Source organism: Pholis gunnellus, assembly GCF_910591455.1.
Source record: "Pholis gunnellus genome assembly, chromosome: 3".
NCBI classification, from domain to species: domain Eukaryota; kingdom Metazoa; phylum Chordata; class Actinopteri; order Perciformes; family Pholidae; genus Pholis; species Pholis gunnellus.
The window spans coordinates 18,197,033-18,218,924 of record NC_136529.1 but is presented as its reverse complement, the minus strand read 5'-3'; the positions used below and the strand labels follow the sequence as shown (position 1 = coordinate 18,218,924).

The following is a 21,892-nucleotide window of genomic DNA, read 5'->3' as shown; positions in this document are numbered from 1 at the left end:
TGACATGTCAGAGTACGGTATTTCATCTTCTCTGTCAGTCCTCACAAACAAGGCAGCTGCCAGAGTGCTGCGAAAACAAGACGTCGTTACCAAGATGAGTGTAAGATCTGGTGAGAAGAAACAAAAGAGACCAAAACCGCACAATTCTTCTATAACATAACCTCCCAATTTGGCCTTAGTCTTCGGTGCTGTTGATTCGAGGGTTTCTGGTTGGATGTTGGCATCAGTGTAACAAGATGGATGCAGAGTTCTACAGGCGGAGGAGGGTTAATAAAGCGCACACTGATTGGCTCCTTTGTGGACAGAGAGAGAGGAACACAAAATATTGTGAAAATATATAAACTGATAGGAGCATAGAGAGGTAGCAGACCCTAAGACACAAAGCTGTTCCCAAAGTAGATGCTAATTTGCCTGGAAAGGGGGAACCCAAAACAAATTGCTTTTACCTGCACTGGGATCTAAATTCCATTTGCTTTCATGCACAACATGTTGTGGAATGACAATAAAATGGCCGCATCCTTATACAATGCAGGTGCATGGTTGGTTCCGCTAGAAGACAAGTGACTGCTGGATGGAGATGTACAAATACCTCATTGTTGGTGATTAAATCAGTCAGTTTAATGGTGTGGGGGCATTTTGTGGTACTGTGGTGTTATGGTGCTGCTTGTCTCTGCATGCCATCCTCCTGAATGATAGGTGCACACCAAGCTAATACATATATGCATACACATCATTGGATATCTGTTATAATTGGAAATGTAAATAATGCAGGTGCTGCGGTAAAAAACAGAATTGTTTCGGTGATCAACCTCAATTTTTTTCAGTCACAGTGTTTGTGTGAGTGCATGGAAACCAGGGTGGGGCAGCACATAACAAAGAACGTCATGAGTGGGGGAATGTCACCATCTTCTGGAGGTAAAACGCAATAACAGCTAGTGAGTCAGTGTGTTTGACCATCCCTCAGGTTAACAGTGGTCAAATCTGAGTCAAACTGTTTTACTTGTGATTTTTTTTTTAAAGATTTTATTTAAAGTAAGTTAGTACATTTTGGTAATAGTCTAATGACTGGAGTCCCCTGATGTGAGCAACAAAAACAACAATATAATATGAGAGAAGTCATTAGTGCCAGATTTGAATCTGTCTAGAATCTTAAAACAACAAAATAAACCCATACTAAAGTACCTTACTTGACTTTTTTGAGATGAGCACAGAGCTATGCTTTGAGCTCAATTTGCCGAATGACAAAAATGTTGTCTCTTCATCAATGCAGTGGTTATCCATCCCCAGGCCTCAGACTGAAACTTGTCCCTCTTACAGTTATTTATCCTGGTACCCCAGGTGTAAATCAGTCTCTGATTATATGGCAAGAATAAAAAACAGTGAGCTTAATCTCCTGATGTTCTGTAAATACTGATTGTACAGTAATCTGTGTGCATGCATGATATATACATGTAACACATAGTGGGAAAGAGACATGCATAAATACATATTTGCAGTGGCTTTACAAGCTTTTCATTGTGAGCTCTGAATGTATTTCTGGTTGGGATAACTACCGAATCATACGTTGCTGTGTGTGTTGTATGTTTGCATACTCATCAGAGCTTTGTTATGAAGTTATGTACTCTCCGGCCATAAAATCATTCAAATTACCTGCCGATCATTCTTCTTTAATGACCTCCAGGGTTTGTTAATTTTTTTTTCAACCTATGGACCTTCTTTCTGATCCCATAACCGCAGCTGTTGGTTTATCTTAATTATGTTCCATTGTTGTTTGGTTATTGCTTCTTTCCAGGGCGGCACGGTGCTGCAGTGGTTAATAATGTCAGCTCACAACAAGTCCAGTAGGTGTGAGTCTGTCTCCTTGTGTCCACCCTGTGATAGTCTGGCGACCTGTCCAGGGTGAACCCCGTCTCTTGCCTAATGTCAGCTGAGAGCTCCAGCCCATAAAGGATAAGCGCTTACAGATAATGGATGGATGGATGCTTCTTTCCACGTCATCCACTTTTAATCCAGTTTTGAAAAGATGGCCGACTATTTCATTTCCTCCATGAGCTGATACTACTTATCACAGGACACAATCAATATATATACTAGGGTTGAGGTAGGCCGATGTCAGGCAAGGCAGGCACCTCCACTAAAATGTGGCAGCTTTAATGCAAGGTCTGTTATTTTCAGTTTGTCAATATTGTGATATCTGTCTCTGAGATTTCTACCTCCAACCCAATACAATGAAGGTGAGTGGAATATCCAAGGACAGTTTAGGGGTTATTTCTTAGTACACTCTTTCAATGGAAAAAGTTTGGAAAATTATCCTCTCACCTCTTCTGTGTTGGGCAGGAGATGTTGCTGTTGATTTAAAACTAATAATAATAATAATAATAATAATAATGCTGTGAGCATCACCAATAAATCCCACTGACCTCATTTGTATTAAAGGTGGATCTCAAATCTCAAAACGACAGATTAGATATCTCAAAACCTGGAAAAATAAACACAAAATGACCTGCATGGATGGATGCCACTAGAGACACTTTAGAATCGTTGTACACTAAAACTCTTTGTAATGTTCAAGGACCAATAATCGTGCAGAAATGTGTCAAAAAGCCTGATGTTCAGACCTGTAAACCTACAACTATACAGCTTAACTAAACTAGACGACACATAGGCCTGTTGATTTCAATGAAAGCTACAGAACCAGCATTTCGGCTCCGTACTTTCCTCTGAATAACTCCAGGTGACATGTGACCATATATGGCTGTGATGACGTACACTTTGAAACCGGAAGCGCAATCGTAATCAACCCTCCGTTTGCGGCTGCGCGATCTGTCCGATGTTCCATCAGCAGCAATGGCTCCGATTACACCTTTGCATGTCGAGTGGCAGACGGAGCAAATAATCAAGCATCTGTTTGAGGACGAAGACCATCGAGATCGATCATTCGACGATGGTTTGGAGGTGGACAGCGTAGCGAGCGACGGTTAGTTCAAGATAAAATGTGCTCGTGTGAGAGATAAGTGTTCGTACCGAGCCGGTGTTAACGTCAGCTACACTCAGTGAACTTTCACTTTCAGGTGATTAGATAATAAGATGTCAAAGTGGTAAACTCTAGTGTTTCATGCAGTAGGTTTTACACTCATTTTTTAGTCGATATCATGTTTAATGGAGCGTTATTAGACATGTTACACACACAGCCTGAATGTATAAAGTGTGCGTTGCTTTTGTTGTTTACAAGCTGCTCATTGTGAGCTCCGCAAATATTTGGGGATTGAATAACTAACACATTTGTTGTGTGCATACCGTACAACTCTCCAGCCGGAAAATAATTCAAATTATTTTCCACCTCGGTGTTGTTCCTGCTCTCTAGTTTTGTATTTCCTAGTTCTGCCGATATCAGGCTTCTTGACTAACCTCCGGGGTTTGTTTGTTTTCTCGACCTAGTTGGCCTTTTTTTTAGACTCCACAACCCCGGCTGATGGTGTACCTTCATCATTATGTTCCATTGTTTTTGGGTGCACTGTAGCTTCACAGGTTTCGATTTGCAACCCCGTAAATGGGTGACATTTTACAGTAAAGGCTATTGTACGTCACTGTTAACCTCTCTGTCTCAGCACCTACAACTTGTTGTTGTTGTTGTTGTTGTTGTTGTTGTTGTTGTTGACGAGGACAGGGTAGGTGGGTTAAGAACCCCCCCTTAGTAATGCTCCTACAGTAAAGTGAATCCTGATGTTTAGCCTGTTAAAACGTGACATTTTTCTTTCAGAGGTTGCTGTTGACCTAGTTATAATAGCTGATAAACTGAAGCAAGTGAGTGATGACATGATGAAAAACGTCGAATTTAAAGCTGCAGTCGATGGCCTCACCAAAGAAATAGCAAAAGAGGTACACACAGTGACAACCATTTATTTCTATTTTTACTTTCTATACTTTTTAATTATTTATATTTAACTTTTTTCCCCCCTACTTTTTATGTCCTTGTGCTGCTGCAACACCAACATGTCCCTTCAGTGCTAAACTTATCTTATTCTATATTAATCCATCGTTGAAATTTAGTTTCATTAGTAAATGTGGAAATACCCAGACATGTCAAAATACAACGAGAAACAACGTTTTCTCATTTGCATCCAGTGTTTTCCGTCCATGCAGTAAATGTTAGTGTTGTTTGCCTATGAGCAGTTTTCATCGGGACAGTTTCTTATGTGTAAACTCGATCACCGGTAGCTCAATTCTGCTTACATTGTAAAATCTGTTAGATTTGTGTTTTGTACAATGATTGTAAACCAGCACACAGTTTTAAAAAAGATCAAACAAAACATTAAGATTGATCCAACATTAAGTCAGAATGTGTTTTTCTGTTTCCAAATGTTAAAATGAAGTTAACTGGAGCATTGTAGGTGTATCTACTATGATGTCTTTACATTGAATTTGACCCCTCTATAATATCTGGACTCCTGTCTCATCTTTCCCCAGGCCATGGAAACGGCGTTTAGCCGTGGCGTGGACGCTATCTGCAAGACTCATGTCTGTCAGCAGCCTGAAGTGTCTTCAGAGATGCAGCTGATCAACGCCTCAGTGGCCTTCGGATTTTATCTCAAGAAATCCTCCCCAGGGCTGAAAATGAAAATCCAGGAGGTCATGCTTGCATTCATAACCAGGCGTGTGGGCCCATGGTTGAGTCAGCAGGGTGGATGGGTAAGAAGGTTTTTAATGCCTCTTCAGAAGCGACAGCTGTGAATGGACGCATTTTCGGGTTGTCAGTTCGACAACTCGCCAACGCCTTGAGCCAATTTCTTCAAATTTGGCGCAAACGTCCACTTGCATTCAAGGTTGAATTATTTAGAAGTTGGTGGTCGCAAAACACCGTTTTTGGCCATATCTTAGGAATTCATATGCTAATTAGGACAATTTCACACCAATGTCTAATAGGATAACACTATGAAGTGATGACATTTTGGACAGGCATGGATGTAAACTACAACATGACTGGCTGGGCAATCATTCTAGTTTTATGTATTTATCACTTGTGCAGGTCGGGACAGGTGGAGAACTACAATATAAAAGGGTGACGGTTTTGAACAACAAACACCAGCCCTTTGCACCTGAAGAGTGTTCATTTTTACGACACCAAACCCAGTGGTGCAAACAATTCAAATACTGCACAAACTAAATTACGGGAAGTTTCCGTTCACATTGTGCCACCACTGACCTTTTAGGTGCAACCGTTTTTACAAGCAATCGACTTATGATGTAAGTGGAGAAGATTTTGATCAGAAAAAAATACTTTTTGTCATTATTTTATGTGTTTTTCAGTCACTATAGTTCATGTCATGTCCCTGATTTTACAATAGATTATTCTTTTAGTTAAAGTGCGTCCTCTTCCAGTTTTATAAAGCACCACATCTGACTGAACCTGAATAGGTGCAGCATTGTGGCCTTGTGCTTACCCAGCAGTCTTTTATTCCTTGATGCAAGTTTAATTCTTGTGAAATGAAACTGCACTGAACTCGACTAACTTGTCTGCATTGACTTAACAGGGAAAAGCAGTAACATAGTTTTAATACCGCATTTAGTGGATCATATTTCTTTATGTCACCAGTACCTGAAACAACACGCCGCCACCAACCACCAATTTCTTTGGTTTGAACGCTCAATAAAAATGCATTTGTAGTCATTTTAAAAACTGAGATCAACCAGATGCACAATGCTACGTTGGACTTTGCATACGTGTCTACTGAGCGTGTATCCTGGATTAATACTGCAGCCATTTACTACTTTATTACACAGCATGATTTATTACACACACAATTAATATTGCAGCACAGAGGTTAAGTGTTTTGAAACCATTGCACAAGGTAATTAGTTTTATCAACACATTGAGAAACCATGCAGTTAAAACCAGAGCTCCACCTGTGCATCTGCATCCTTAACGTTGTAGTTCTGTTTTTTTTTTTTTTAGCCCCATGTCCAGTTTCGTTCTGACTGACTCATGAGTCAGTCAGAAGAGTTCTGTAAGGTTGTAAAGTTGTATTTCTTATTTATTTTTTTCAGGGAAATGTGGTTTGAAGAGGAATCTTGCCAAACCAGCCTCTCTGCGATGGAGAATGCTGACCTGAACAACAATATTTCACCATATGACCTCGTGGAGCCACTGTATTATTCTGCACTCTGTTGTCACGCAGGCAGACATCTGATCACACACTAAACTTCTTCATTTTAGAATATCAGCGCTTTCATGCTGTGTTTCAGTTTTATACAATCTTGCTTAAAATCCCAGCTGGTGATGCAGGTGCACGTCACAGGTTAATGCAATCATGTGTGTTAAGACAGTTTGTTGGAGTGTAACTTCTGCTAAACAGACACAAAAAAACGATTTTAAATAAGTCACTTTCACATTCTCTTAAATGTTTTTTCATCAGAAAACACTTAATATTACAAAATGATATTACTGATGTATCAGTGATGTTTTTCTCCACTACGGACGTCACTGCTAGCACTAGTATAAGAAGAGCTTGATTGTCTCCAGAGGAGTTTTCCAAGTGATCAGTGCTGAAGGCTCCAGTTTTGTGTATTTATTTTCTTGCATGTGTGTTCATCTATGGAGCTTCTGCATACATCACTGAACTAAATTCATTTAATATTCATTTAAATTCTTTAATTTAGCTGATGTGTCTCTTCTTGCAGTTGCAATAACTAAGCTGTTAAACAGACCACGTTCACACTTTGGCATCCATGTGTGTCTAAACTGTCTACTTGATAAGGATAATGCCATTTTGGGTGCTCAATCAAACTGTGATTTCATGTCATTTAAGTGTTTCTGTCCCTTATTTTTACACAAAATAGATACGGGTACTCTATTATGTCTTAAGCTAAAAAAACCTGTTTTTTGTGTCTTAATCACATTCAGTCATATTCTGCATGTACCTCTGGCAACATTTTACACACTGCATGCAATTTTTACATTGGGTGAAACATTTTAAAAGGAACATTTGGTATATTTGGAAACTTTGATATCTTGCATAAAGTCCACCAAATCATTTGAATTACACGTTTTATAGCCGCTTTGTTTCTATTCTCAGCTTGTTCTTTTTTGGTATTTTTCTTTTTAATGATTTTAATAAAAATGGGAAATTTGGAAATTATTTCTGTCTTACTAAATTCTAGATATAGCATTGTTGAGATAGTTTTATGGTTTTGATTTCAAACAAGTATGTTTTAGCATTTTATAAACAAAATGTATTAAAAAAATAAGTTAAATGTTGCTTATTTTCAGAATAATAGTTGTGCTGGTTTGGAGGGTTTCTGTGCTGAAAACCTGCTATAATATGGCTTGAGAATTGGAAGAAACACAACACACAAAATCTTCCAGTAATATGCCATTGTGTTGAAGATAGCAAGACTTCACCTCGTGTGTGTAAGAAATTAGAACTGTAGATATTTTTATCTCCTCGCAGACAATCATGTTGGATATCATTTAATCTATATCCTCTAATACTTTAATACTAAAAATACAGTGTTAGGAAAATATTTTGGCGACAGGTTAAATGATATTGGGACCAAGTTCTTTCTAAGACTGATGATTGTCTTCAATAATCATTGACACAAATTAGAATATGTGACACGGACGGGTTCTTTTTTAACGTTTTTTAAGTTAACGTTCCTCAGCCCAGTGTTGCCTATGTAGTTTCACTGTTGTGCAATAACCAGTAGAGTGCAGCGCTGACCGCTTTCAAGCACTAGATGTGAAAAATGCCCCACATATTTTATGCAACATAATCTACATGGAGTGATTTTAAGGGACCAAGAGAAGAACCAAACAAGCCTGGATCAAATTTGATATGCTGTTTCAATGCAACCTTTCCTCTATTATGCAGAATGTATGCATGGAGGGTGGACATATTTTATTTATTTAATTTTCAAATTGTTCTCGATCACAGAGCCTGCAGTTCACACTGGGATGTAAAGGTATCTGACTGTAGGTTTTCACCTCTGTGAGAAAGGTGGAGAGTCAAGGGTGTGCGTGTAAATATGTGAGACATTCTTGCCGACAGTCTTGACACAACACACAACTAAAACAGTGTTAACAGAACAATTCATTTGAAGTGACATACATGTGCTTGTCATGTAGTGTATTTGTTTTATTTGAAGTAATACAGACATCTCATTCTTGGCCTGTAGCAGAGATTCACGACCACTCCCGAAGTCGAGCTGTCTGCACATTCACACCGCTCTGTGCTGCTGTTTGGCAGTCTGCATCAACTCCACACTAACTCTGTGAGACATGACGGGGGACTTCTGGACCAGGCAAGCCAAACACGCTGGGAAGCAGATCCGCCGCTGAAGGCTTTACAGCGTGAAGGGGGAAATAATCTTTGACCCCAGACTGAGCTGAAATCCATTCACTTTTATTTACCATTTATAAGGTGAATACTTCCAACAGACACTGCCTGTGAGACTGCATTTCCATTTAAAAGTATCATAACCCAGGGGATTTATTTAGAATAAGTAAAAACACACCTCATTCATATATGTCAAACATTATACACACTTATATACAAGATTATATAGGGCCTTGAAGAGATTATTCATAGAATGAAGGTTCAGTTCATTGCCATAAAAACATACCCGGACCTTGACAACTTTGCTAGTATCAACACACTCTTGTGTCTTTGTTGTGCCCAAATGAGTGAGATTGTTGCACCTTTTCACATTAGATAGTTTGACTCGTCAGTGCAGAAAGATTACAGGTGGAACCAATAATATCAACGATGGATCTGTTGCAGAAAGTGATGCGGTGCAGCATTGAACAATGCTATTAGAGACACCTGTGCATTACAAGTCAAAATGACTCCTGAGAAAAAAGTCTGTTCAGTTAACAAGTTTTATAAAAACAAAGATCTATTTTATATCAATTTATAAAATGAAATCTAAAAGTATTTAATAATTGACACCGACCAACAGTGTGTCATACACTGTCGATTGCGCAGCCCCCTGGGACAAACCTGTGAATTCAGGCTATACATAAACTTGACTTGACTGTATGAGTGTGTGCATTTGACAGAAAAAGTGAGCAACTGAGAAAGAGAAAGAGATATCCTGGTATTTGAGTAAGGATGTTGTGTTGTTGTGACCTGCAAATGTTATCAAATTCTTAGTCAGCGTTCCATGATAAAAGCAACTTTATTTTCTTTCTCTAGTGTTTGATGGAAGTGTATTTGCCAACAGCACAGCGGTTAACATAAACTGCATTAGAAAAATGTTCACATTCAGCTGAGATTAAGAGTCTGCTTTTGGTGTCTTGACTCCATCTATTGACCTATTTATTCATGTAATCCTTCATAATTAGAGATTTGACAAAACCGCTCACCATATTATTACGCACTGCTCTAAACATCCAGCACATGATTCTGATTCAGAACAGTTTCTACATGTACAATATATAAGCCATGAATTGTCTTCTGATATTGTTAATGTACATCTGAGAATTTTGCACAAATTGTGTTTCATTTACCACAGTCAAAGTAAGCAGACCAAAACTTAAAAAGTCACAATGTTTAGAATTACAAATATCCAACATTGGCGCCACCCCAGTGGTGGTAAAAAAAATATACTGCGTTAAACAATGTGTAATCCCAACATCGCCACCCCCATGCATATATTGTCCTGACCTGAGGACCAACACATTTGTCACTCCCAATTCATCGAATTGGGGTCAGTGCCCCTGTGCTTCAAGCTGTGACGGTCCATGTACCCGTCTTTAGCATCGGTCTTGGATGTGTCACGGGCGGTGTGTCAGTTTCCTCTCAATGCAAGCATACAGTCTCCTTTCAAAATAGATTCCTACAATAATTTTAAAATGCTATAGGCTTACTATATTTTATATAGTGTATAATAAATTCTACACATAGTAGATGTATAAGCATTTTACAGAAGCACAAAAGTGAGAAAAGTATTACTTGGAAACATTCTTACAAGAGCAGCAGTGAAAATAACGTGAGTACACTTGTTTGACCAAGACTTGTGTGTGTATGTATGTGTGTGTGTGTGTGTGTGTGTGTGTGTGTGTGTGTGTGTGTGTGTGTGTGTGTGTGTGTGTGTGTGTGTGTATGTGTACTCTTGTAACAGAGTTCCACAGAGACTCTTTTACTCCTCGACTCCAGGAGTCAAATGACTTGTATGTGCACGCATACTTGGCCAATAAAGGTGATTCTCATTGATGAGTTCCTCAGCTGCACTCTCGCCTTCTGGTTTCCTTGTTAACAGAATAATCCTTCCCCCTTGGCCCACCTCACCACCCTAATACCCTCCTCCCTTCTTCACACATGAGTAGCTCTCTGCTAAGTGACAGAGGATCAAGGTGTGCACGAAATAACGGCCTCCCACCACCTGATGACTTCAGCCTCGATACAGAGAAGCATGAAGAGAAAAGTAGATGCCATTTCTGTCATAAAGCACAGAATGGATTCTGAAACTTCCACCTGCTAATGCACATTCAGCATTATAAATTTAAATTAGGGCTCACTGTATTCTGTTACATATTTTGGTCTATGTCATTAAAAAAAAATCTATTGTGATGCTTGAAGGGTGTATTTCCCAATCTGCTAACTCAATCAACAGCTGTAAGAGGATGTGGCTCAGATCACAGAGGTGAATTTTTTACGGTACCTCCCATTTACACGTATACACATATAAGCTACATACAGTACACATTATAAGTGCCAGCATTTCCAATGTCCAATCTCACTCATTTTAAAGGGCAACACTGGTCTGTTTACTAACAGAAATGACAGACAGTACGTGATGATGCTACATTGGTACACCTACTTTGTCAAAGATTCGGGGGGAATTGTAAAAAGTAAAACGCTTGCCAGTAGTGGAAAGGACATGGAGATATATGTACAGTATATAGAGCTCCAACATCCTTTAGATTCACAGTCCTGCAGCCACAGTTATAAAGCTACTAATAAGTGGCTCCACAGTTTTTTTAAATTGACCATTTGACAAATATCTAAAGGGGAGCATCAGGTAATTTTTCTTTCAGCATGGATGCTGTTTTCAGCTACAACTATAAGCTGTTATTATTAGTCATTCTGACAGTCAAATGGTCTTAAAAATGTCCAAAAAAATCCACCCATCTGTAAGGGCCATGACTCTAATGAGTTACTGTGTAACTGATATTAGTACATTGAAACCACACCTTCATCGTACCAAAGATCCTTGGTCCAAGCGAGTCAATTTACATGTTTTCATCCAGCCTCCACAGACTGTACATCCTGTGTCCCAGTCATCTCAAAGCACCAAGCTGGTTGCTCAAACTTCCTGCTTGCCCACGATTGGTTTACCAGATTAAAACTACTAAAATTGTTCCTCTTCATTACATTTTCTATCCTTAAGGCCACAGAACTAAGCATGTAAATCTAGCACACAATACGATGCACAACTATTTGTGACCATTTAGGTCATGAGTTTTAATTTTAATTCAGATCAGAAATACAATACAGCATTTACAACTTCTAGTATTTCTACCGTATGTGCTACAGATATACACTTACTGATTCAAGTTCAAGAGGTTGGTGTTGATACTGATGAGAAGTCCCTTATGTTATTCGAAATCATCTTCATTTCGTCAGTAAGTGTAGAAATAAATAATCAGTCTTCTTCAAATCAAAGTCTGATTTCGGATGTTTATCCGGTCTCCATGCCGATTTGTCATCCTGTCCTCTCAGAGTGTGTTGGATGGAAGAAATCAGTTAGTCCACGAAGGAGTTTCCTCATCTCTTTCATTCCTCTGAAGTCCTGCGATGCCATTAAGACTGTTTTGACCAGTAACCCCTCGAGCATGAAAATGTATCCAGAGTCTTTTCCATTCTGTGAACCAGTGGGGTGAAACGTAACAGTTACACAGCGATCCAATTAGTCGCCAAGGGTCACACATCATCATCATCATCATCATTCTGCCTCAGCCTCCTCTCATGACTCTGTCCTCTCTGACTCCCTCTTTGAGGAAGCCGCCCGACTGGATCCTGACAAAGCACATACTGTTTCCAGATTTTCCGGAACGCTGTGCGGAATTTCTTGATGCGGAAAGCGTACACGACGGGGTTGACGGCCGAGTTGCCGTGGGTGAGGATGATGGCGATGTAAATGAGGAACATCGGCTTATCACAGGCAGGGCAAAAGAGGGTGATGCAGTTGAGGATGTGAAGAGGGAGCCAGCTGACTGCGAAGAGGAAAAGAACGAGGGCGAGCGACTTGGCTAACTTGAGCTCCTTGCCAAAGTAACGGCTTGGGTCTGTGTGGCTAGCCGTCACCTACAAAGAGATAAAGGAGACGATCGTCAGCGTATACATTTATATCTAGTCTAATTAGTTCACATTAAGTCTGTTTTCATAGCAAACAAAGCGACCACAAGAAGAGGAAGGCCTCACCTTCTTGTTGAGCTGCTTGTGGATCATGTAGAAAATCTCGACATAGATGGCCAGCATGAGGAGCAGAGGGGGCAGCACCCAGCCAAAGAAGTTGAAGTAGACCATGTAGTCCATGCTGATGACTGTCTCAAACTCACAGATCACCAAGAGGTCATCAGTGACCAGGGAGCCATTGTCCCGGAGGAGCTGCAGGTTATTCCAACCCAACATGGGCGTGAGGCCAACTATGATGGACACCAGCCAACACAATAACACGGCCGTGCCAGCTCGTCGAGGAGTCACCACCCGCTTGTAGCTACGGTAACAAAGGGAGAAAGTCTTGTTTTTTTATTTAGTCCAATACAACATGTAAGTCACTGCAAAAGATTTACAACAAATACTCCCTTTGTGAAGCTAATAACTTTGGAGATTGTATCGTGGAGTGATTTTTTATTTTTTATTTTTTAACCCATGTTTCATCAATTAAGATCTTACCTTCTCGAAATATTAAAATTCCTACAAACTGTAACACATAATAATCGATTAATTCTCCATTGTAGCTTTAAAATCAGACAGAGGGAACAATTATCAAGTCTTTTCGAAGGCTATTGCAAGTACAGGGAGCAGAGACCATAAAAGCTTTCTTTCCCAGTTCAGTCCGTGCGCATGGAACAGACAACACATCTTGAGAGCTCAGGCTTGAACTGCAGTCAGATTTCTGTGTAATGAAAGTGCAAATGTATGATTGCAGTTTACTCAGAATGGCTTCAGAACAAGTACCGATGACGAAAAGGTCAGAGAGGGCCAACCAGTAAAGCCTACAATAATGAGTCGGGCTCAAAGAGAGACGATGTCACTTTTGTTGAACAGTGTCCACCGTTGCCCTATCTAGCATAAGTTTGGTAACATAAACATTGTGTAACCATGAGCTACTGGTCATACCAGACCATGTAAGGCTGTAGCAGCAAAACCCCTGAGTGTGTTGAATTAAGCAGTGGTGCGTTTTATTGCGGATTGCCTTAGTAGTTATCTGACATTTTCTTAACATTGATAAAGTGAAATCCTTGTTCAGAATATGTGTATTTTGCTGTACTGCCCCAGTTTATGGGCAGTGAGGTTAAGTAGCTTGTTGGCATCCATCTGTAGATTTGACTGCTCTACAGTAACATATAGTCTGTACATTTCATGGATATGTTTACAAAATAACATTGACCAAGTCCTTAGTTATACATCACATTACAAGTCCTTCATTGAGCACAATACAACAGTTTTTTTTGTTTTTTGCCCTGTGGCAGCAGGTGACATGGTTTCAATTTGATCTTCTTTCTCTGAAAATCACAGCTGTGTTCCCAGAAACAAAGCAAATGTCAAGCAGACACAAGCAAGACATCTCTGCTGTTCAGAAGGCTGTGGGAGCTGTTACCTAACATAACTGTCTGCAGTTCTTAGGACGCCACTCATCCTGTCTCTCCCACACAATGGTCTGCTATTGGACAGGTCCATGAATTAGTCATTGTCGGGCAGACATCAGAGATTCCTGTGGAAGACTGGACTGTTGATTTTTTTAGTTCAACCTTTATTTCAGAAGAGTTGGTGCTGACTCAATCAGACGACAGGGCTAAATCAACGCAGGTGCTCATTCTTACTCTAACACCCTCACCCTCTTGCACAATTTGTCTCTCTTCTTATCGTGCCTCCTCCCTGGCTAACCTCACTAATGCTAACATAGAAACACACTGAGATATTTGCCAGAGCCAAACCATCATTTTGTGCCCCCCCCCCCCCCCCCTTTGCTTTCTCTCACTTGTTCTTGCCTTTTCACTCTCTGTCACATAAAGCCCACACACAGTTCTGCCAGGGTGAGTCAGACACAACACAGGACGTATGAATGAATACTCAAAAGGATCAAGCGAGTCTGGAGTATTCCCATATGTGACGACAGTTTTTATCTCAAGTAAAAAACATTCTCTCCAGCTGCTTGTAAAGCTTGGCTGTCTGTCTGCATACAGATCAGCTGTCTGTTCTTCCAAAAATGACTTTTTGGGACTTGACTGCCCTCTATCTATCTCTATTTTCCTGAGGGATTTCCACCTTCTAAATTCCAAATATCCTCCAGCCAAGCGCACTAGCAATACTTTGGACATTTTCAAATCTCAGACACACCACCCTTATCACGACAGTGTGCTTGCAAACCACCTCCGCTATAAAAAGAAATCAGCGAGTGGTAAATTGTTTCGCTCTAGTCACAGGGGTGGTTTAGGGAGGGGGACTCAATTCTGACTCATGTCACTTAGTACGAGACAGTAAATTACAATTCACTTGCGTTTAAAATCTGATGAACAGATGGAAGTATCTGCCTATAATGGATCAGCAGTGAGATTGATGCACATTTTCTTAGATATGTGACTGTAAAAAGACAGAGCCTTCACCAGACAAAATATTGTATGACCTGATATAGAATGTGATTTATAATATACATGATACACAAAGTTACATCCAATACTGTGAGCTGAAAAGTGCTGAGAAACCCTGGAGCGCACTGATATACAACAGTTAAGTCAATAATATTTATCATTCTGTCACTGCAACTAGTGCAATATGTCCTCTGAGTAACAGTTTGCATGTTTTTATGTGAGCGTTGGTTGTCAGCTTGAGAAATTATGCAATCCATCAACCAGCCACCATGTGCCTATTGATCAATCATGCATTCTCTGCCAGGCTCATTGTCCGATGAGGCAACTTGAAGTGGAAACTTGAGTTTTCAGGGAAATTATGGGTAAGGAAAGAGGAACTTTCCATCTAACTGATGACATTTACAATTTTCAAACATCTGCACCATGCAACAGAAATGGCAGTCTACCATTAAGTTATAAACCAACCATATCAGAAGTAGTAAAGAAAGAGGGGCACATTGTAGATGTTTAGCTCAGACTGGAAAACAGCTGGCCTCCCCACAGATCTATCTATCTATCTATGCTCCTTGTCTGATACAAATACGTTTGTTGCTAAATTATATATTCAGATTTTAAAAAATCATGTAAAAACAATATAGCCAAATAATTTTTTGAGGGAAAATATTTAACAATCAAGATAATCAATAAGATATTTATTTATTTGTACATCACTAATTTATTTTGAGAAGAGGGCAGTTGATAAAAGATGTTTTATAGGTGCATTACTTTGTTCCTTACAGCTTGTAATTGGGATACAATTATGTATTGGAGGTGTGACACTTAAGGAGTTGAAAATAAATACATGAATAAATAATTAATTAATAAGTCTAAATATAGTTTGAAATTATATTAAAAACTGTTCATAAAATGTCAGCCTTGAAAATCACTGACTTTTGTCAGGCACTGACACCGTCTGGTTTCCCGTTGAGATATTTCAGATTATGTCAAAGCAGATTAATGTAGCCCTATACTTTAAGGTTACTGTAAACTAATTCAAATGATTAGACACACCTTCACACTACATATTAGCCTACAGTCTATTTCTGGCTGCAGCTGAAATTAAAATCCTGCATGGCGGCTCTGGTGGGTGCCCTTGGTCCGAGCAGCGATCCAGACACAAAGGCTTCTGTAGCTAAATGAGACAAGATATTGGGAAGTAGAATAATTCACCTTTAGGCCTACCTCATGGGTATTTTGACTCTCAGATAGCGGTCGATGGCGATGGCCAGAAGCGCCAGGATGGAACTTTGAGTGAGGACGAGCACTGTGCAAGCGACCAGCAAGCAGCTGTAAAAGTGCGTCTTGAGTCCGATGCTGATGGTTATGGCGAGGGGGATGACAAGAGCCCCGACCGCAATGTCAGCCAAGGCCAGGGAGACGATGAAACAAAACGTGGTGTCTCTCAGAGACCGGTTAATACGCACAGCCCAGACGACCATCACGTTACCGATGACCGACGACACGGCGATCACCACCTCCATCCCGATGTAGAGGGCTTTAGAGGAAAGCACACCCGAAGGCATGTTCACGGATGCTGGAGGAGTGTGCGCTCCGCGGAAAAACAGCCTGAACGCGTCGAGGGAGTTCCCTGTTTGAGTTTGTGGGCACCGACTGAGACTCCCCGACTAAGGTTTCGCATGTTTTATGTCCCCACAGAGGCAGACGTAGTGTCTGTTGCTCTGAATTGTTTTAGAATCTGGTCCAGGACATGGAGCTGCGCGCAAGACGCAGGACTTGGTGCTCCATATGGTCCGAGACGGTGATTCCGCGAATGAAGTGGCGATCCTGCCGTCTTGCTGGCGGAGGGACAAGACGGACACGAGATACCAAATGAATCACAATCAACTTCCCAAAGCGCTGATTGACAGTGTAGCTTTCATCTAAGTGCTAAAGCTTTGAAAAATAAGAAGAGTAATGTCCTGCTGAAGCTGAGTCATTTGCTACAGTTGGGCTACTTTATCAGGGTTTAGCTCCTCTATTTGGACATGCTTTAGTTGTCCCAAGGCACTCACATGTTTATTTGCCTCAGGGTAATTGTTTCTTGTGAAATAATCCCAGTTTATATATGTCACCCATGGGAGTTTAAAATATGATTGTCCATTGATCTTCTCTTTGCAAGGCAACCTGTGCTGAAAGCTCGCCCTCTTTCTGGACACACTGAGGAGGAGAATATCAAACATTGACTCATATGACAGGTGCATTTTACAGTCATTGTCAAAGATGCAGTAAATAGGCAAATCACACATTTCCCACATGCTTTCATTATTTAGACTCACTCTTTTATGTGATAAAAATACATATTTAGACCACAAGGCTCCCAAACATGTTATTATAAAGGGGGCTTTAACTGCTTTCCCCCAGTGTGACTGTAGTTGCAGGCGAGACTTAGAGTGGGTAAAAAGTACAAGCCTGTGAAGCTTTGACTCTCTGGAGAGGATGCACAGAAAGAAAGCTGGAGGAAGACAAATTGGCAGATCTTTTGTATTGGAGGGAGACAATAAACAAATACTGGACAACATCAGCTTGGTATCAGTGGAAAACAGCAGGACTCAGCTGGAAGACAGATGCACACAAACAAACCTATTTAGATGCAAATGAGACTCATAAACAAGTGACATAAAGAAATTGTTTTGCATACAGATAGGAAGTGTACACAGATACAGTACATATAGCGCCTTTATGTGCAATGTATTTGATTGCAAATGCTGCAGGTTTTGGACAAACTTACCATCTTCCCCAATCTGGATATCAAAAATACAGACCATCACTCTGGCAACCTGTTCAGACATAAAAAATGTGATGTCAAGGCCTCTCGCCTACCTTGACTACAGTGAAGGTCTGCGAATGATCTGTGTGTGTCATCATTCATTCGTCTGTTACTCTGTTCCAACCTTCTTCAAGCCTACAGGATCATTTCCACTACCTTCAGTCATGGACACTATTAGCAATATTTAATTCATAAACTTTTAGCAACCTCTTGCTGATGAGTCAATTCTACAATTCGTTCCTGAGCTGGAAAGAATTTCACAGAAGAAAGTTAATCTTTTGGCTTCATAGTGTAAGAATGTGCAATTTTGTTTAAAGTGTACTTTACAATCAAAAGGGCGAGAAGTTGGATAAATTGGTGGTAAGAAGCCTCATCTTGGCTCATTATAAGCCAATTGTCTACTCCTTCTTTCTTCTTTTTCTCTCTATAAAAAACAATTTGTCATTCAAGAATTTTTTTACTCTGCGCAAATTTTATCAAGTTTTCGTAACCAAAGTTAAAGGTGCTCAATCCAAAACTCAGAGCATATCTCTTGCCTCCACACGGCTCACATAATGGCGACGGCTGAGTCAGCGGCTCATAGCTAACAGTTCAAACAGCGCTAACAGTGCACACAGCGGCAACAGTGCCGACAGAGTTAACAGTGTTTACCTGAAGTGGGTGGGTGCTACACTTCCGTGACAACGCCGTTTGTTAGAACGTCATTAGTTGTAACCGCCATATGAGTGGAGTGCAGAGCAGCAGCATTTGGGGCACGCTCACATGCACTTAAAGCTCTTTGTTGACATAGCTGGGCTGGCTGCACAGAGAAACTCAGATTACAACACACACAGAGGAAGAGAGACTTCATTCTCTGCTCAGGTACTCCACTATATCTTTCCATGGATAATAGTCGTTTCCTGCTATGTGAATTCTTTGATTATTGTAACTTTTAAGCAACCTCGAATTAGTTCATATAATGCTCTTGAAGCATGATACAATGTTTGCTTACTGAATGGAAGAATGCATCAGGACAATAATCCTGTTTGGGCTCATATTCACGTTGCATAAACAAGGTGCTCTGTTGTCTTCCAGGCAGCTTTTGGGTGGTCTGTATGAGTGTTCTCCATATCTGTGACTCTTCTATATTACTAAGGTTGTATCTGTTGAGCAGATTGGCTCAAAACATCTGATTGATGCTATGTTTGATTTACTATCTGAGTGTAAATGCATAAACGCTGTGATTCTGTCATCCCTCCTCATACCGTACGTGCCACTTCTGAAGAAAGTCAGTGTGGGACAAAGTCTGTGTGTGTGTGTGTGTGTGTGTGTGTGTGTGTGTGTGTGTGTGTGTGTGTGTGTGTGTGTGTGTGTGTGTGTGTGTGTGTGTGTGTGTGTGTGTGTGTGTGTGTGTGTGTGTGTGTGTAAGTGCACAAATGGAAAGAGAGTGTGGACTCTTTTACTCGGTTATTATCTCCACAGACTTGAAAGGTCTTATCTTTGCTGGAACAACCTAGTTTTTATGATACATGGCCATGATTTGATGTGATACATACAGACTAGCTGCAATCAGTCACAACTGATGAAATATCATGTATGTAACAAGTATTTTTTTTTTCCAGCAACAAAGAAACAGCACTGCATGTAGTAACAATGGATTCCAATCTTTACAACAGAAACAGGGCTCTACAGTAATCCCAGGAGTGTCACACAATGTCTAGAAGCTGCTTTAATTAGACAGGTGGTGACTATTTTTCACAATGACCCACTTTAGCTGCAGACTGTCAGCTCCAGTCTGTGTCCGCACAGCAGACCGACAGCAGGTGCAGGCAGGCAGCATGAGAGCACGGACTGATGTAAAGAACAATACTGTGCTTGGAGCGGACCATGGGTTCAGATTGGTCCTTTCTTCAGTCAGAGTTAAGTTGCAGTGATACGACAGTACCACGCACATCTTTACTCCACTTTAAACCCCAGCAACAGGGCAGAGTTCATGCAGGTAAAAAAACAACTACAAATAAACAACTTATATGCACTGTACTTAGATATTTGTACTGGTATTATTTATAGTGCAATTACCTCGTTTTGGCATTACACTACCAAATTAAGAGCAACAATGCTCCCATACAATGTTAACGGTCTATATGATCACACTGCTCATAGTCTCTAAGGCTAATGCGATCTTAATGTAAATACGGAGACCCAGCAGGTCCATAAGCATTGAAACTTGCGAGGCAAGACTATTACTTCACTGTGTTATAGCCTCATAACATTGCATTAATTTACATCTGTAATACATCATTTTTACGCATTAACTCCAGCAAAGTTGCAATCAAACAGTTGTTTCACAAGTACTTTACTTATCAAAACAGAACTGAATCATCCAAAAATGTCACTTTCTGTCACCCAGCAAGACCTGCTCTATTGGTTGTTTTAGGGAACAAGCATAAAAAGAGTAGCAGCACTTTTTGAGTAAAATGAGTAAGACTGTTTTTGTGTTAGCTACAGTTCATCAATTCAAACAGCGGATAGTTTTCATCACCTGTTTATATGCACTGCAGATCAAAACAATATTCTATCTGAGAGCAAATTTTCTTCTGTCTTTCCAAGAAAAGAACTTTCAAAGGCCTGCTGGATGTTTCCCAGCTTGCATTTAGGCCCATTGTGTTGAATCTGTGCGGTGGCTGTTGAAGCATGATAATTTAAGGAGAGAACATGCAGCTCCTGATCAACCCTCTCCAGCTCGGCATAAATAGAGGGAATTGTTCAGACACTTTACTGGGGTGAGCCTCGTATTACGAGCACTTCATCTGCTGCAGGATTCAACAGAAAAGTAGCTGAAATTGAAATCTGTAATCTGTGCAATGACTAAAATTGGTGTTCCTGCCGCTCAGCCAATCTCATCATCACAGATTTGATGATGAACACAAAGATTTGATGCAATTGAACACAATGTTGAATTTTCACTTTCCTTGACTTTATCTTAGATTAAGCTTTAAAAGAGTCTGAGTAGGTAAGAAAAAAACTTCAACAGAGATGAACCCTCAAGTGCTAAGTCACTGTATATTTAGTCTTGCTACAAACCTCCATAGACAGACACGGGTGTGAGTAGCTAAAGACTTACGTGTTGTTTGTTTTTAACTTGCCATTCAAATAACTGATTGCTTGTGTCATTTTGAGGAAGTACTGCACCAAACAACTACTACATGGGTTCACAGGAACCTTTCACAACTTTGTCCTGTTGCGTAAACTTGTAGAATACTTTGAGTCATTAGTCATCGCTGTTCCCACAAGACACTGAATCACCATCACTCTCATATCAGTCATCAGGAAGCCTTCCAGCAGATTGTCCTTGAACTAATGTATTCAATGTATTCAAACTAATTTGTTTGAATACACTGAGACCTGAATCATCTAAAGCTGCTAGGGCTTGTTCAACACAAACATTCATTCACATTCACAGTAAGGAAAAAAACATATAAATACATAAATGATTGAAAGTTAATTCTTGACCTAGGAAACAGCCGTAAGTAAAGGGGCAACATAGACGAGAAGTCCTTAAGGTGCAACATTTCAAATTTAGATCATATCCATAACCTCCACACGGCTCTCAGCATGGCGGCGGCTCACAGCACTAACAGTGCAAACGATGTCAACAGTGCTGACAGAGCTAAAAGTGTTAACCTGAGGGGTAACCGGAGACAACAACTCTGGGTGAGCGTTATCAGCTGTAAACGCCGTATGGGCGGCTGTGAGAGAGTGACTTCATCCCACTTGAATCACCAACAACCTGCGGACGCAACGTTTATCTCCTGTGATTGGGTGCTGTTTCCTTGGCCTTGGGGTAGGAACACACTTGACTCACCTGTAACTGCAGGACTGGACCCTTACTACACAGAGTTCTCCTGTGACACTGGTGTTGATAGCAGCGCGTAGGCCCCTTCAGGCTTTGGCCAGCTCTCACTTCTCTTGATGAAAGCAGTTTAGGGTTACGGGTAAAAGATAGATGAAAAAGTGCCCCAAACGACAAATCAAACAGGATCATCATGGCTCCGCTCAACAACCACACCGATTGCTCCCCATTTCCTGGCTGTGTTGCATCAGTGGGTAACGAGCCGACTTCCCTCTCTTTCCATGCAGTTCTGACTGCAAACTTATCATCACAGATGATTGTGTATCAGGGAGTCCTTCAAGATGTTGTTTTCCACAAGTCAATATTCAACCTCTTCTCTTTTCATGCCTTTTAGTTGTCATTTTTCAGCATAACTTCTCCATGGAAAGAGAGCATGCCA

At 40.5% G+C, this 21,892-nt stretch overlaps 2 protein-coding genes across 2 annotated transcripts; one reads left to right on the top strand and one right to left on the bottom strand.

The window, feature by feature from the left end:
* The first annotated feature begins 2,831 nt into the window (after positions 1 to 2,831).
* Positions 2,832 to 7,133, top strand: LOC306715680 (uncharacterized protein). Its single transcript, XM_079186127.1, has 4 exons — positions 2,832 to 2,977; positions 3,761 to 3,879; positions 4,468 to 4,689; positions 6,046 to 7,133. The coding sequence occupies exons 1-4, from the start codon at positions 2,848 to 2,850 to the stop codon at positions 6,058 to 6,060; spliced, it is 486 nt and encodes a 161-aa protein (XP_079042253.1). The 5' UTR covers positions 2,832 to 2,847; the 3' UTR covers positions 6,061 to 7,133.
* Positions 7,134 to 11,921: 4,788 nt separating this feature from the next.
* On the bottom strand, positions 11,922 to 16,377 carry LOC306715983 (adenosine receptor A1-like; the record flags this gene model as incomplete). The annotated part of the gene is made up of 3 exons (XM_079186501.1): positions 11,922 to 12,305; positions 12,423 to 12,717; positions 16,037 to 16,377. 3 exons carry the CDS (start codon positions 16,375 to 16,377, stop codon positions 11,922 to 11,924), a joined length of 1,020 nt encoding a protein of 339 aa, XP_079042627.1.
* Between the last annotated feature and the right edge of the window lie 5,515 nt (positions 16,378 to 21,892).